The 14,890-nt window shown below is 40.4% G+C and overlaps 1 protein-coding gene across 1 annotated transcript in view; it reads right to left on the bottom strand.

Moving 5' to 3' along the window:
* The window catches only part of cacna1ba (calcium channel, voltage-dependent, N type, alpha 1B subunit, a), a 164,533-nt gene that overhangs the window by 40,682 nt on the left and 108,961 nt on the right, over nucleotides 1-14,890 (bottom strand). Inside the window, exons 27-33 of the mRNA XM_084359949.1 lie at nucleotides 7,832-7,928; nucleotides 7,053-7,213; nucleotides 6,800-6,937; nucleotides 4,691-4,892; nucleotides 3,187-3,351; nucleotides 1,913-2,023; nucleotides 1,750-1,833 (exon numbers count right to left, since the gene is read on the bottom strand). Of these exons, the coding sequence (XP_084216075.1) occupies nucleotides 1,750-1,833; nucleotides 1,913-2,023; nucleotides 3,187-3,351; nucleotides 4,691-4,892; nucleotides 6,800-6,937; nucleotides 7,053-7,213; nucleotides 7,832-7,928 (958 nt within the window). The remainder of the gene's footprint in view (nucleotides 1-1,749; nucleotides 1,834-1,912; nucleotides 2,024-3,186; nucleotides 3,352-4,690; nucleotides 4,893-6,799; nucleotides 6,938-7,052; nucleotides 7,214-7,831; nucleotides 7,929-14,890) is intronic.

Raw genomic sequence — 14,890 nt, 5'->3', positions numbered from 1 at the left:
CGTAGGGGCGGGTATATGGTCTGTTTGTAAAACTGCTTCTCTCAAAATACACCAGTTTACCATATTAGCCAGCTATTTGAAGCGTCACTTATTTAAGACGCCAGCATATGTATGTATAATTAATCTTAAGTGATCCTAAAAAGAGTTCTCGTAATTTAGATTCTTTTCAATTTAATATCAGTGAACATATGCTATATAGCACAACAGCGTCTCAACTGCTTGGTGTTACTGTCCCTCTGCTTAGGCTCAGTCAGGACACACTGTCTGTGGGGAATTTTATCACAAAAATGTGAAATAGAGCAGACAGCACACACACACACGAGAAGAAGAAACAAAGAAAACCTGCGGAATATTGGCAAACCACTGAACATGACTGCTAGTGTCTCTGAAACGTTTATGACGTGATGACATGCCGGAAAATCCATCTCCTGCTGTGTGCCCTAAAGGGCAACTCCTCTCAACATTTCCACATCAGAAAACATTTGTATGTGGCTCTGGAGGAGATTTATCAGTGAGGGTTAGGGATGACTGAGAAAGTAACCCTGACTATGTCATCAGGCTACAAATGAAACTGGGGTTATTATCTTCAGGTGTAAAAAGCTTAAACCATAAAATAATTACCTTGAGTTTCCAGTCCCAACCAAGTTTATAATAAACAGTCTCAACACACCTTAACAACAGAGCAGCTTTAACACCTCCTTTCCTGTGTGTGTGTGTGTGTGTGTGTGTGTGTGTATTGAACCGTGTGGTGCTTCAACCATTATGTTAAATAGCCACATTCAGTTCAGACTTGTGCTTCATTGAACAGGCTTCAGAAATGTAAATAATTTTGTGCATATTACATAAAAGTTACTCTGGGACTTGTGTGAGATGTAACAGGACCTGATTGACAAGGTGTAAGTCAGGGTACCTGGGCATGCACTATGTCAAGTTTGACCATGCTTATTTTCGTCTCTCACAAGTTCTCAAAGCACAGTAGAAAAATGATTGCATTACTACTTTAACTCATTAGACCGTAACATTTTACCTATTTAATAAAAGATAGATAGATAGATAGATAGATAGATAGATAGATAGATCCACAAAACAGTAGGTGAGCTAAAAAAATGTCGACAGAAAAATCACTCACCGTTGTCTGGTGGTGTTTGGGATCAGGGCATGGCAACACCGGTGATGACAATCAACAAGATGAAAATGTAGAGGGAGAGAAAGACAGAGAAATATATAGAGCAGGAGGTGGGGGGGACAGAGAGCAGATCAAGATGAAGAAAGGAAGACAGAGGAGGGAGAGTCGAGAGAACAGGAACAGTCATATTGCACAACATAAACTGATACAGCTCAACATATACACATGTAAAAAAGTCAAAGTCTACCCCACAACACACACGTATACAGGTAAGCTCACAGAGAAGAACTGTCTGGAATGAATAAAGAAAGTGTCAAACAACACAATGACCATAGCAGAGTACTGCTCCACTGTAACACACACACATTAATCTCTGAGGTAGATTCAAAGAAGGTACCCATCCTCAGCTGCTGTATCAGCCCTCTCTGATAACAAAGGACCGGCTCACAATCCTGCCCTTTCTCCTCATCTGAAGCTGCGAGCCTCTCTGGACCGCTGCCTTGTGATTGTCATTACTGATGTGGCTAGTTAGCTTGTTTGCACAAAACTTGCTGTACATGCTGTCCCTGCCCCAGCTCATTAACGTGACAGCTGTGTTGTTTGGATGCAGCGTTCTTACTTACATTGATTTCAGTCACCAGGATGTCAGTGATGCTGCCCAACACGGTCACAAAGTCAAATACATTCCAGGCATCCTTTAGGTAGTTCTGAGAAACAACAGATGGAAATCACGATTTGTTATTTATCATTCAGGACATCTGAAGTTGCTTTATAAATGTTACCCACCAGAGGACCAAAAGCAATAATCTTGAGGATACATTCCAGAGAGAAGAGAGTGGTGAAGACTATGTTGAGGTTCTTCAGCATCACTTCATAGAAATCTGGAGCTCCATGGAACTAAAAGAAAATGGTGTTTCAAGATACACTTAAGCTGATCAGGTTTCCTTTTCAAACATGTGGGTTAAGGGGATAGTTTGACATTTTGGGAAATGCACTTATTCGCTTTCTTGCCGAAGGTAACATGAGAAGATAAATACCACTCTCATAGTGCAGCTGATTGGCTGAGCTGCTGGCCAGCATACTATCCATAAAACCAAACACTGTTGTTTTTACTATTCATTTTTTATTGAGTTATTATAACTCAGGAACTGGACCACGCCGCCCCTTCTCGCTGATCTGCCACCCAGGCCCAGCCAATCCAACCGCCTGCGTCTCAACCAATTACCTGAGTCTCATCAACCTTAACCACCTGTGTCTCATTAACTCAACCACCTACGTCAACCTGATTCAATCACCTGCATCCCATATAAGCATGCCTAACCAGTGTTCTCCCGTTCGTCTCAAGTTCTGATAACCCTCCCCCCCAGACCCTCTCCTTTTCACTATCCTCTCTCACAGGATCGCCGGCAGCCCAGCCTTCGACATCACCATTCCACGACAAGAAGATCCTCCAGACCAGACACCCAGGCCATTCCAGCACAGGAACCACGGGGGGGATGATGAAGCCACGCTGAATAAGACGTGCGCCCATCGAGACGTACCCCCATCCTGAGTCTCGACCTCCCTGGTTCCAAGACGGTCTGGCCAATCGGCAAACCTACTCAAACACCCCCCCCTTCCTTTCTTCCTTCATCCACCTACCTCGACCCCTTTCCCTCACCCAACGACCCCTAACCCCTCCCCATCCTTTCCAAATCTTCTTCCAATTCAATAAACTATCTTAAACGTTAAACAGCGGCGTGGTCTTGTTAGTGAAGTAATGATTAAACAATCAACATATAAAATGTGCTGATTGGCAGATTGTGTTAAGGCCTCTGCACATCCAGTGTTTGTTGTTTTTGTACGAAATTGCCACACGTTTAAAAATAAAAACAACGTCATGTTGTGTCATCGTGTTTACACACTGACTCCGAAATATTGGCATTTTTTCGCAGGCAAGAAAGGCTGTCTCAAATGTCAAACTATTCCCCTCCTGAGCTATTGCATCCAGGACTGACTTCATATAACATATAATATATTAGCTCTGCATTGTATTATGAATATCAAATAAAAGTTCTTACCTTCATCATGAGTACCACAGTGTTGAGAGCGATCATGATCATGATGGAGTACTCAAACGGAGCTGAGACCACAAACTTCCACATCCTGTACTGGAAGGACTGCGTGTTCTCGGGCATGTAGCGTGTCAGAGGTTTGGCATTAATGGCAAAGTCAATACAAGCCCTCTGTAACAGAGAAACCACACCTCTGCTTCACTGTCTTCAATTTTTGAAATGAACTGTTCTCCATCAGTCTTCAGAAGATGAAAGCATATATTTTTTTATAGAGTGAGCAGCTGGCATCACACTGACACAATTTTAGTTTTTATCAACTGAGGGGAACTGATAACCACTTAGTGGACATAAATTCTGGTCCCAGGTGCTAATTACAGTTAAAAAAAACAACCTGTGGATCAATGTTAAGTATCAAATGAACACACAGCTCAATGAGTTGATAAGTCAGGAATAGACTTGAAAGATTATTTAAACCTTGAAAGACTAGGCAGCTCACAAAAGAAAAACAAACAAAAAAAACTTGCCAATTAATACTGCAATCTGACAAGGGAAAGAAATGTTGGGAAATGTTGGATGTGCATGCGTTGGTGGATGAAGAGAAGAGAGCAACATAACCAGTAAATTCTGCTCAGCAGAGGCAGAGGAGAGAGAACTTCAGCAGAGTGAGGCAAACCTGATGAAGAGGATTCTACAATTACGCTTACTCTGTCACTCGCAGCACATTGCACATGTGCTCACTGCCTACAGCCACCTCTGTTTTCATTTTGCCTGCTGACATACAGGGTGTCATGTCAGTTGTCCTGATTCAAGTAAAACCATCTTAATCTTTATGACAAGGAGAGGCAACAACTTATCTAATCTTCCATCATCAACCATCCAGCCTGGAACAGACTCCGCCCAACCGAGTCCAATCAGTTGTCACACATTACATTCATTATATTTAGAATGTGCTCAACAATGTGTTTTTTCTGTGATTTCCGATGCCTGTGTCTTTACATAAGCTACGTAGTTCAGCCTCCTTTGTTCACTCTAGTTACACATTTCTCCAGCTGTGTGGACCGATTGTGGTGAAAGATTTTCCCTGATTTGGGTTAATGATGGTGCAACGTCTTAAATGACGCTCCAAAATGCCCTGTAGGTGTTCGGTTGGGTGGAGATTTGACAGCCATTACATATAGTTGTGGTGAAAAGTTTCCATCCACTCATAAAAAACATGTATAAGATGGCAGTCTTCAGTTCCAATGATTTCTACAGCTCTCATGTTTCTGTGACGAATGAGTGGAGCACAAACTACTTTGTCACAAAAACAAGCTTGATTCAATAAAGGATTTATTATAGGTCTTCTGAAAATGTGACCAAGTCTGCTGGATCAAGTATGATGTTTAGTATGATGAAAAATGAGCCCCTCAGTCTCCAGTGTCTCCTGCCACCAACGTTGTGTAAAATGCACCATCAACATTAGTTTAATATAACATAAAGCTCAGAATTGTTTGTCATGTGTGTGCCTCACCTCATTCTTTTCCAAGCTGCACTCAGACAAGGCTTTGTCACCCTGCTCCTGGAAGGTGATGATGATCAGAGCGACGAAGATGTTGACAAAGAAGAAAGGGAAGACCACAAAGTAGACCACATAGAAGATGGACATTTCTATCCGGTAGCCTGGACTGGGACCCTGGTCTTCAAAGGTGGCATCCACAGAGTGCTTCAAGACACTGCAAGGAGGGTAGAGCACAACACAATAACAGTCCAGCCTGTACTGTCATCCTCCAAGATGATTATACTCTCTGTAATACAACAAAAATCATACTCCAGGGCATGATCAAAACTATTGTGACTTAAAAACTATGTAACTCAACTCATGAAAAACATGACGCAGCAAAAGCTTCTTTGCCTAGAAGCAGACTTTGACAATAAAAAGTCTTTTGTGAGTGTGTAATAGGCATGCGATTAATATTAAGCATTACAGATATGAAGGCGTACTTTCATTAACAGAGTTAATACACTTTGGTGTTAACAGCAACACCACAGCAGGCCACAGAAGCCTTCAGGTTATGCGAAGTGAGCTATATATAACTGACATTGAGAAGAAGCCCCTCTCTTGCATTTCATACATCATTCATCAGCAAATTACTCACAGAGCAAATTCATGAAAACAAGTGCAAAGACACCAGCAGGTCTTCAATAACAAGTAGCCATCCACGGTATTTTTAGACTGTGACAAACTGAATAAAACTCAACATGTCAGTGTGTTCCATTTATAAAAACCTGCCAACACAACTCTCCCTACACAGCTCTGACTTTTCATGTGGCCCCATGAAAACCTCCTGATGTACTTCAGTCCTGCAAACAAAACTATATTCCCACTTTCTACAAAAATCTGAAAATCAAGGATAAAGAACAATACGATTTCCTCCCTCCACTGTATGATACTGCCACTAAAAGGACGTACAGTACAGTATCTATACCTTCAGGAATACAGGATGTTACTGGCAGATTAAATGTAGTGATACACAAGGCAATCTATTGGTAATGAAGGTAGTGATGAAGGAGATGCCTCACTGCTGGTCTTTTACTTTGACCGCTACAACAAAAGGGTCTGACTCGTCACTGTAACATTGAACTCCACAGCTCTCCTCTTAAAAGAGTTTCTGCCATAACTTATTATTTCACTCCCATAAAGTTGTGGGAGTTTTGAGAGACCGGTTAGAAGAAAATGGTCAAAATCAATGCAGATTTTGTATTATTTTCTGTCCAAAACACTTGATCCTACACTTCCCATAATATAACCCAAAAGCACTTTTCCTTTAACCCCATATCTCCAGTAAATACCTCCATCTCTCAAGCCGTTACAAACAAACATCAGGGTCTCTGAAACTTAAAAGGCTATGCCAAATGTGCCGGCTTCACATTGTAAAGGTAATAAGTGCTCCTTTAATTTCCTAAATTTTCCTAATTCAAAAATCTTAAAGCTGCACTCATCACTATTTTCATATTAACAATGGATGAAATGACTGTGTATTGTGAAGGGTCTTGACTTCACCTCGTGTATCTCAGTACTCTAGAAAAGCTAGTTGTTCTCCGCTGCCATCATTTCCACCAAGCAGCCAAGTTCAGATCAGCTCAGTTTGTTAAATATTAGAATGGTTATTATTTTTGCGTTTTTTCCATAATCAAATGTTGTGGATGGTACCAAAAGAACTACTCCTTCCTGTTATGTTTTGTTATTCTTCTCATGTGGTGTGACATGTTTCCCAGGAGATAATGGAGACCAAACTAGAGTTAGAAGGAGAGTGAATGCTGATGCTAATATTAATCTGTATCTGCTGGATGAGTCGAGTAAGTTTATCAATCTAAGCTACAAAAGAAATCCCTATCAGTGACAGATGAATGGGTACATGTTGAGCATATTTCTTATGATTCCACTGGGTATGTTTTAATATGGTTGAACCTGAACATCTTCCTTCACAAATTTGTGTCTTTGTTAAGTTCATTTTCAGTGAAAAATGTTTCATTTTTCCACATAAACCATTGCTGTTACATTTATTCCTGTTTTTGCACAGTAAAATCCATCATAGATTGGCATTGTTTTTATGTCTATAAAATGATCAGCTTTACTTACGTAGGCCAGCCCTCCCCAGTGGAGACAGTGAAGAGGGTTAGAAAGGCCCACAGCACGTTGTCATAATGGAATTCATATTTCTTCCACTCTCTGGGCATGGCAGCCACCTCGTCTTTGTCGTAGTCTAGGAACTGTCCTCTGGAAGACATAAAGGCATAAACAAAGCTGAGTGGGCAAAAATGGTGCAGGCTCTGGTTTGATTCCACCAAGGTTTCTGAGAAAAGAAAAGAGGAAGTAGGTGATTGGGACTAACTTGCAGTCCTTCTGCAGGCCCTTGGACTCATCTGTGCAGTAGAAGAATTTTCCTTTGAAGAGCTGAACTGCTATGACAGCGAAGATGAACATGAAGAGGATGTAAACGATGAGGATGTTGAGAACGTTCTTCAAAGAGTTGACCACACAGTCGAACACCGCCTGGTGACACACAGAAACACACACACACATTTCATTTTCGGCATTAAGTGTAAATTATTTCTGAACATAGCTGAAAACTATTATATTACATGTATTATAGTTACAATTATTAAGTTGATTTTGTAATAATGTGAGTGGGCCTGAGCTGCAGGCCCTACCAAGGCACTGGGAAGATCATGTGGATGTGAATTCCTAGTAGCCTGGCCTGCTGGTACATGGGTCCAGACAGTGAGATATATTAGCATGTGATTAAAAGATGAGAGGAAGAAAATACACAGTAGAATAGAGAAGTAGTGTATCACTGTAAACTACTGGTACACAATGCTCAGCAAGTTAGTGAGTTGTTGATGAGGTCATCTTGTTGCATGTGCTGTGATTTAAATGAAGAAAACCATTATCTGCACCTTTCTTGTTTAAAGTCATTTACATTTTTTTTTCCAAATTAATGAAATGTGTGTACATGGTGCACGTAACTGAAGAAGTCACCAGTGAAACCAGTGTAAAAAGCGTCAGTAGAAGTGGAGCCCTGAGGTAGGCTGCCTGCTTGAATCACAGCTGAGCCCTGTTAACCTGTCTAAATGAATCACAATAAGACAAGAAACAGCACAGGAGAAGAACCTTGAGTTTTGGCAGACGCTTGATGGTCTTGAGAGGCCTGAGCACACGGAGAACCCTCAGTGACTTGATAGTGCTTATGTCTTTGCCTTTGGTCCCCCTGTAGAAGGCAAGCACAGTTAGATCACACACAGAAATATCTACACAAGCATGTAGTTCATCAGTTCTTTTTTTGAATTACTATGATAATATACAGCACACGTAGGAGAAATGATTTCTGTAGTACAAATCTTTAACCAGTGTCCTGAGTAGGATAAGTGGGGACAGATAATGGAGCTGAAGGAGGTGAGGCTTCCTATATGTTATCCTGTCACTCACAATTCCATTGGTAATGTTAACCATCTGATATTAACAAAACTCTAATGTACTGACATATACTGGAGCTTGTACATGGAGGAAAATGTTGAGTATGAGATTTCTAGGCGACCAGATCTCCAGTCTTTATGCCTAACTCGGCTGACCACGTCCTGACTCCAGCTCCATAGCTAACACATAGATATGAGACTGATATCAAAAACTATTCCTTTTACTTCTTGTAAGAGCCAAAACCACTTGAGAATTGTTGGGCAGTGACATTTTAGCCATTTATTACTATTACTATTCCTATTTGTCTAGCCAAAAGCATTTCCACTCATATCTATCTACTGTATCATTTAAACTGAGACCAAACTATGGTACGTTCAGCAGGATATTGTCTGTAGTCTGTGGGACTAACTGTCAAAGCCAAATATCAAAAGCGACACATTTTAAACCAGTAGAATAGTCTAAATGTGCTGTACTATATGTGACTGTGCAGGGCGGAGTGAGAATATTTCAGTGACACTTTTGGACTTGTTGTCATGTTATTCCTGAGCAGTACACACTCCACAGTAGAGACACCCTCACACAGGGACATGCACCTCCTGACCATTCAGCTTAGTGTACCATGTAATCCTGGTTTACATGAACAAGTCGGTTGGAAATCTCTGCTTGAACACATGCAATCCAGAAGTTATTTCACAAAAAGTCTTCCGTTGTTCTTTTGCAAAAAGAAGGCTGCATTTCTACACATTGTTTCCCATGCAAACATGGTCACACTTAAGACTGTGCATCAGAGATCTTAATCCACCAGATGTCTTGAGTGTCCATTTTGGGTGATTAAGATCTGAAAGTCATTTGACAACTAAAAGGAGACATAGAAGAAAAATGACTAATTTATCAGTCATTGTCTGAGGTGAGGTTTTAAAAAACATCTGAGAGTTACACTATATCATCTTTGTACTTTTTATTTATCTTCTTCTCTGTTTCTCCAGGGTTTTTGAAGACTGTGTCGTGTTTCCCATTAGTTACCTCTACTGGAGAGGCCCATCACAGTTTCAAAATAAATCATTCAGGTTTTGCCACAGCTGTTGAAGCACCTGAGAACTGCACAGGTTCCTCCTGATTGCTTGACATCACTGTCAATAGCAATGTTTCTTAGACAGTAAAGGTAAAAGTAAAATATTGTTCACTTCTTCAGACAGCTTGTATCCAAACAAGCAAATATTGTATGGCGACACCAACGCTGTAACTCCTGTACTTTCCCAGATTTGTGTACACAACCAGTGTGTTTATGATTCAATTGTTTACTGGCAAATACAATTGTTTACAAGAGGACATAGTTTGTCCACCACAAGCAAAGGCATTCACATGCGATGTTTAAGAACAGCCAGTTTTAAGCTTTGTTTGCTTGAGTACAACAGGTTATTCAACCATGTCTGAATGCAAAGGTATTGTATATAGTATAGCTGTTTTGATTGTCCAAACGCAACGGTGAAAATCCTGCTTTCATGAATCATACAACTGAGAATAACAGTGCACACTTTCCATGAAGGCACTCGTGATATCTGCTCTGCCACATGTAAAGATCACACTTTGAGAGAGAAATTCAAACCACACCTACTTTCTCATTCCCACACACCTGGCAAATCACTGTGTAAAGTGCACGTGCTTGGTGGACTGTTCTGAAAAACTGACAGGTGCAAACTATTTCTGAGGTATTTAGAGGCTCTTCAACGGCCTTCACTTAAAACAAACTGAGCTCTTTATGATGAACATCTGAAAACAGATAGACGGCTTCAAGGGAACAAACTAGTCAACATGCTTACAAATGTCAACTGAAATCTGGACACTGGTACACTTGACTGACAGACTCACCGACTGTTAACATTGTTTGATATGATTTAACTGTTAAAGTGTTTGTTTGTAGTGTGTACCCATGACTCCCTGGAGAGCACTAGTGATGCTGAGTGGATATCCTACTGAAATAAAATTAATTGCATTGCACTTTCAAATTCGAGATATTTGCCACTCCAAGGGTGTATAGGGCCCAGGATCAAGTGAAACCTACTACAGAATATGTGAATAGCATGAAATCATAAACTGAGAGGTGTCTTGTAAGTCGGGATATAGAGAAGGTGGAAAAGATGTGGGATATACAGTAAAGCAGAATGTCTTAAGAGACAAATGACTACAGTAGGCAACAGTACTGACAATCAGTGGAAGGATAAGACAAAATCCTGTGACCTACTGAGAGTTCTTTAAAATCACCCGGAAGGTGTCAAATAATAGAGGCCTACAGCTTCTGAAGGCTTGTGCTGAATAAGCACTGAGAGCAGCCCTAAAACTGATAATAAGAAACACATTTCTGAGGCTAAAGTAAAACAGAATGTGCAGACAGTAAATGTCAGAGGTAACAGCTTGCTATCTTACAATAAAAGTGCAAAAGACTTGTGGCTGAAAACCCTGACAAATACACGACTCAAAAAATAGAATATAAGTGAATGCTAAATACAGTTTTTGTCCCGTCAATCAGCAACTTACATATGTTCTCTGTATCCTGTCTACTGTACAGTGGACAGTTTTATATGCACGTCATAAAATTACATAAACATGAAGCCAACAAGACGAACACTGACAGAATACAGCTGCACTGAGGGAGATCAGTGAACTCTTCCTGTTTTATGTATTTCAGTGGTTATTTATACTGCACTGTCAGCACTAAAGTGTGCTATTCAAATACTTTCATGTCACAACACACAAGATTTACTGTATTTACATCCTATAAACCCTACAATAGGATTTAGTTTGAGCTTCTGCCTCAGTATAACACGAGTTTTGTTACTGGGGTTTAGTGTTGAAATATATTGTGTTGTCACACCCAGATTTCATTGTCCATCCATCTGTTTTTCCGCTGCTTATCTAGGGCCAGGTTGGGGTGGCAGCATGCTTAAAAATGTATTCCAGAGATCCCTCTCCCCAGCAACGTCTTCAGGTTCTTCCTGGGGGATGCTGGGGCATTCCCAGGTAAAATGAGATACAGTATATAGTCCCTCCAACATGTTCTAGGTATTTGAGGGGTTCCTGAACCCAACCAACACTTCCTCTGTAGAGGAGGTGGAGATGAAAGACTTAGGAGAAGTTTTACCTATATCCCTGGCAGAGGTCAAGAGAGGTCAGGCAGGCAAGAGGCTCTCAGCGGCAAGGTGCCGTGTGTGGATGAGATGAGACTGAGATGCTGTAAGCTCTGAACAGTGTTGTGTGGTTGTGGCAGAAGAGGGGCTGTGTTACCCATTTTTAAAAAAGAGAGAGGAGGGTGTGCTCCAGTTATTGGAATATTACACTGTTCAGCCTCCCTGAGAAAGCTTAAGCCAGGAGGTGCTGACTAATTGGCGTACCTCAGATCCAGGAGGAGCAATGAAGATCAAACAGTGGGAAAATCTCTCCTAATATTTTCTGAAATGGACTAAAGCGAACAGTTCAAAGTGTTGCCACGGGCTCTCTAGAAGGCCCCAAAGAACACTGGACTATTTGAGAACCACTGCAGTAAGCTGTGGAGTGACAAACAGCATGGCATCCATGTGACATGATGACACAACTTTTGTCTTTTCTTGTACCCTTATGAGGCACCTACACCAATCACAAACACATGCAACAGCTTCCATGCTCTGATGCACATAGTCTAGCATGCGTTTATAGTGACAGAGGGCTGAGGGGGTTTAGCCCAGACACTCACACAGTTACAATGAGGGCTAAGAGAACAACCACATAAGATATTCTGATAGCTTTCAAAGAATACCCCTCAACACCCAGATATATATAGTGAGATGCTTGGGGGGAGGGGCGGTGTGAAGGTTCAAATGATAATGAGGATATCTGGCTCAGAAGTTGCTGAGGCCATAACTGTTCATCATTTTCCTGGAACGAGAATGCAGAGATGGGCCCTCAAAACAAAATCTGTCTTCCAACTGTCTCAGCACTGCTCTATTTTTACCTCCATTCCACTCCAGAGTCTCTCTCTCTCTCTCTCTCTCTCTGGTGAGTATGGATTACATTACTAATGCCAGCTGCATTACAAAATCATTTAAAGGATGGGTTCAGACTTTTCTCAAGCCTATCTTAAATGAATACTCTCTTGAAAGAGTTGAAGATTCTGTATTTCCACCCAAGCTATGAAGCATTATCTTCATAGGCTGACTACACTGTAAAGATGTGTGCAGAACGGTGGCTGACCTGGGCAAACATGTTGCAACTTCAGAGAGTGCATTTAATAAACAGCCTGCACTTACTCCTAACGCATAAAATAGAGCAGCCTGTGATTTAAGTATGATGCAGTAGTTACCCCTCTAATGTCACTTCTTGAAGCGCTCTTCTAGTGCATTAGCATAAACAGCGAGAAACATCTGAGTCAGGGGACAGTTGGGGTTGCTGGGTGGGTCATTCGCAGTCCACTACACATAGTGTGATAGCGGCACAGTGAGTACTTCTTACTCCTCACCACATACTTAATACTATAATCAGTCAACAATTATAAACAAAAAAACAGATTTGTTTTAAAATCTCTTTTTATAATCTCATTCATTGACTCCCTAATAACCTCTTACTTGCTGCCTGTCCCTAATGCTAATAAACAAGGGCTGCATGTACTGTTGGGGCTTGAAGGCTTCACATGCTCCTACTATGGTACTTCATGGTACTCGGGTATGAAGGGTCGAAGGTCAGTGTTAACAGACACGAGTTTGCTGATGGTGGCTGCTGTGAGGAAAGGTAGATGGACCAGCACTGGAGGAACATACAATAGACACTAACCTCTAAATGACAGACTTCATTCCAAAATGCTAAATTAAGAATATGTTTATACCATTTAAAGCCAACTTTTTGATTATCATTGGTTATTAATGAAATAGATCATTTAAATAACTTTAATTGTTAGTTGAAGTCATGACAAAGAAAAAATATATATATTAAAAATAGAAAGTGAAAAATCTTATTTCCACCCTAAATGGTAATAAAGCATTTTGGAATGAAACAGCTAAAACCAGCAGTGGTTTTGGCAGGCACAGGAAGGTTTCAATTGAAAGCTGTCAGACAAAGGTTACTGTTGTCTTAATAAGGCATTTAATAAACTGGATTATGAGTTTAATCATTTTATACATGAAGCTGATCTAAGCATAAGTAGGATGGTAGTTAGAGAGGGTTGGATTTCGGGGAGAGGGTGAGGGTAAGGTATGGGTACAGGGTGCATAGGGAGGTTCCCCACCTGGTCACACCTTGTTGCGATCTACTTGGGGGAAAACAGTGGTAAAACAAGGTACAGCACATTTATGGATGCTTCACACACAAACAAAATAAAGCATATGTTTTGCATCAAATTAAAACACCATAGTTTCTATGATTGAAAACAGATAATAAGATTATTTTGGCTGCTAGCAGACAACTAGGTGAGTAAATCCCAGTAAAGAAAAATGGATTCAGTTTAGGCCACACAAGGAGAAAATAGCAGGTGTGATTGGATGCTGAATGTGCCTGTTATTTTTTGGAGGCAGCCTATCACTGAACACACAAATCAAGTGATTTTGTGATTATGAGAGGCAGTTGCTCAGCTCTGTAATTGCACACTGCTGCAGCTTCTCAGTGTCAACCAAAAGATCAAATAAAAAGAGCAAATGCCAACAAAACAGGCTTCTTAGGAGATTTTGTAATTACTAAAAATATAATCAAGGAAATAGATTCATCATCCCAGTCATGAAAACCAGGTTGTCACTATAAAATCTGAAGCTGACATTAAAAGGCAGAATTGCAGTTTGCAACATCAAATGTGAAATGCACCAAAAAGCTGCAGACTGGGCTCAACACTCGAGTGGTTCCAGTAGGTGAGATGACAGATTCACAGATCAGGCTTTGATGGGGATGCTATGGTTCGTTGTCCTTGCCACAGGCAGTCGGTCAGATGGATTGCAGGCAGAATGAGCTCCGGCAACATGCTTGGTGAGTGAATGACAGTTGTCTATCAAATAGGACTTTCCATCTGTAACTGGCAATATGAGAGTGACCTGGAGCCGAATAGTGTTTGCAAATATTTTCTGTAAAATTTGATTTTACCTGTAGAGCATCTGATATGTGGGTTGAATGCATCAGAACAATAGAGAATCATTGCTATGGAGATCCAAAGTGTTCAATATAAATTAAATATTTACATGAGTAGATACACTAAAAATGTAATATGACCATTAAATTGACCACATAAAATACATCATTACAAATTCATCCTGCCTCCTTTTACAATCATAGACATTACACGTCAGTTTAACTTGATGCCATTCATTTAAAATGACCATTTTCTAAAGTCTGATTTTATTTTAAAATACAGCTTTTCATAACGAAAACTGGTTCTGGTATGTGAAATATATATATATATATATATATATATATATATATATCTTTACTCTCTTGTGTGACCAATGAGCAGTTTACAGTAATAACGGTGGCAGATTGAACACTTTAGTAGCTCATTAGTACGCATTAGTACATTTTATGCCCTGTACTTAATGAGGTGGTTTAAATGCTGTCTCCGGTTGGCTTTTAAAGGTTTTAAGCCGACTTATTTTAAAACAATTTACTATTTTGATGTCCCAGGCAAAAAAAAATCAGCATCCTCATTTGTTGAGGTTAAAGCTAGTTAGCTTTAGTATTACAGATATGATGAGGAAAAACTTAACTGACATAACCAAATTATTGAATTAGTTAGCAAGCAATAGGTTACCA

This window comes from Pagrus pagrus (genome assembly GCF_965226575.1).
Source record: "Pagrus pagrus genome assembly, chromosome: 8".
Taxonomy (NCBI): Eukaryota; Metazoa; Chordata; class Actinopteri; order Spariformes; family Sparidae; genus Pagrus; species Pagrus pagrus.
The sequence above is the reverse complement of the archived record's forward strand: the minus strand, read 5'-3'. Positions and strand labels throughout refer to the sequence as shown.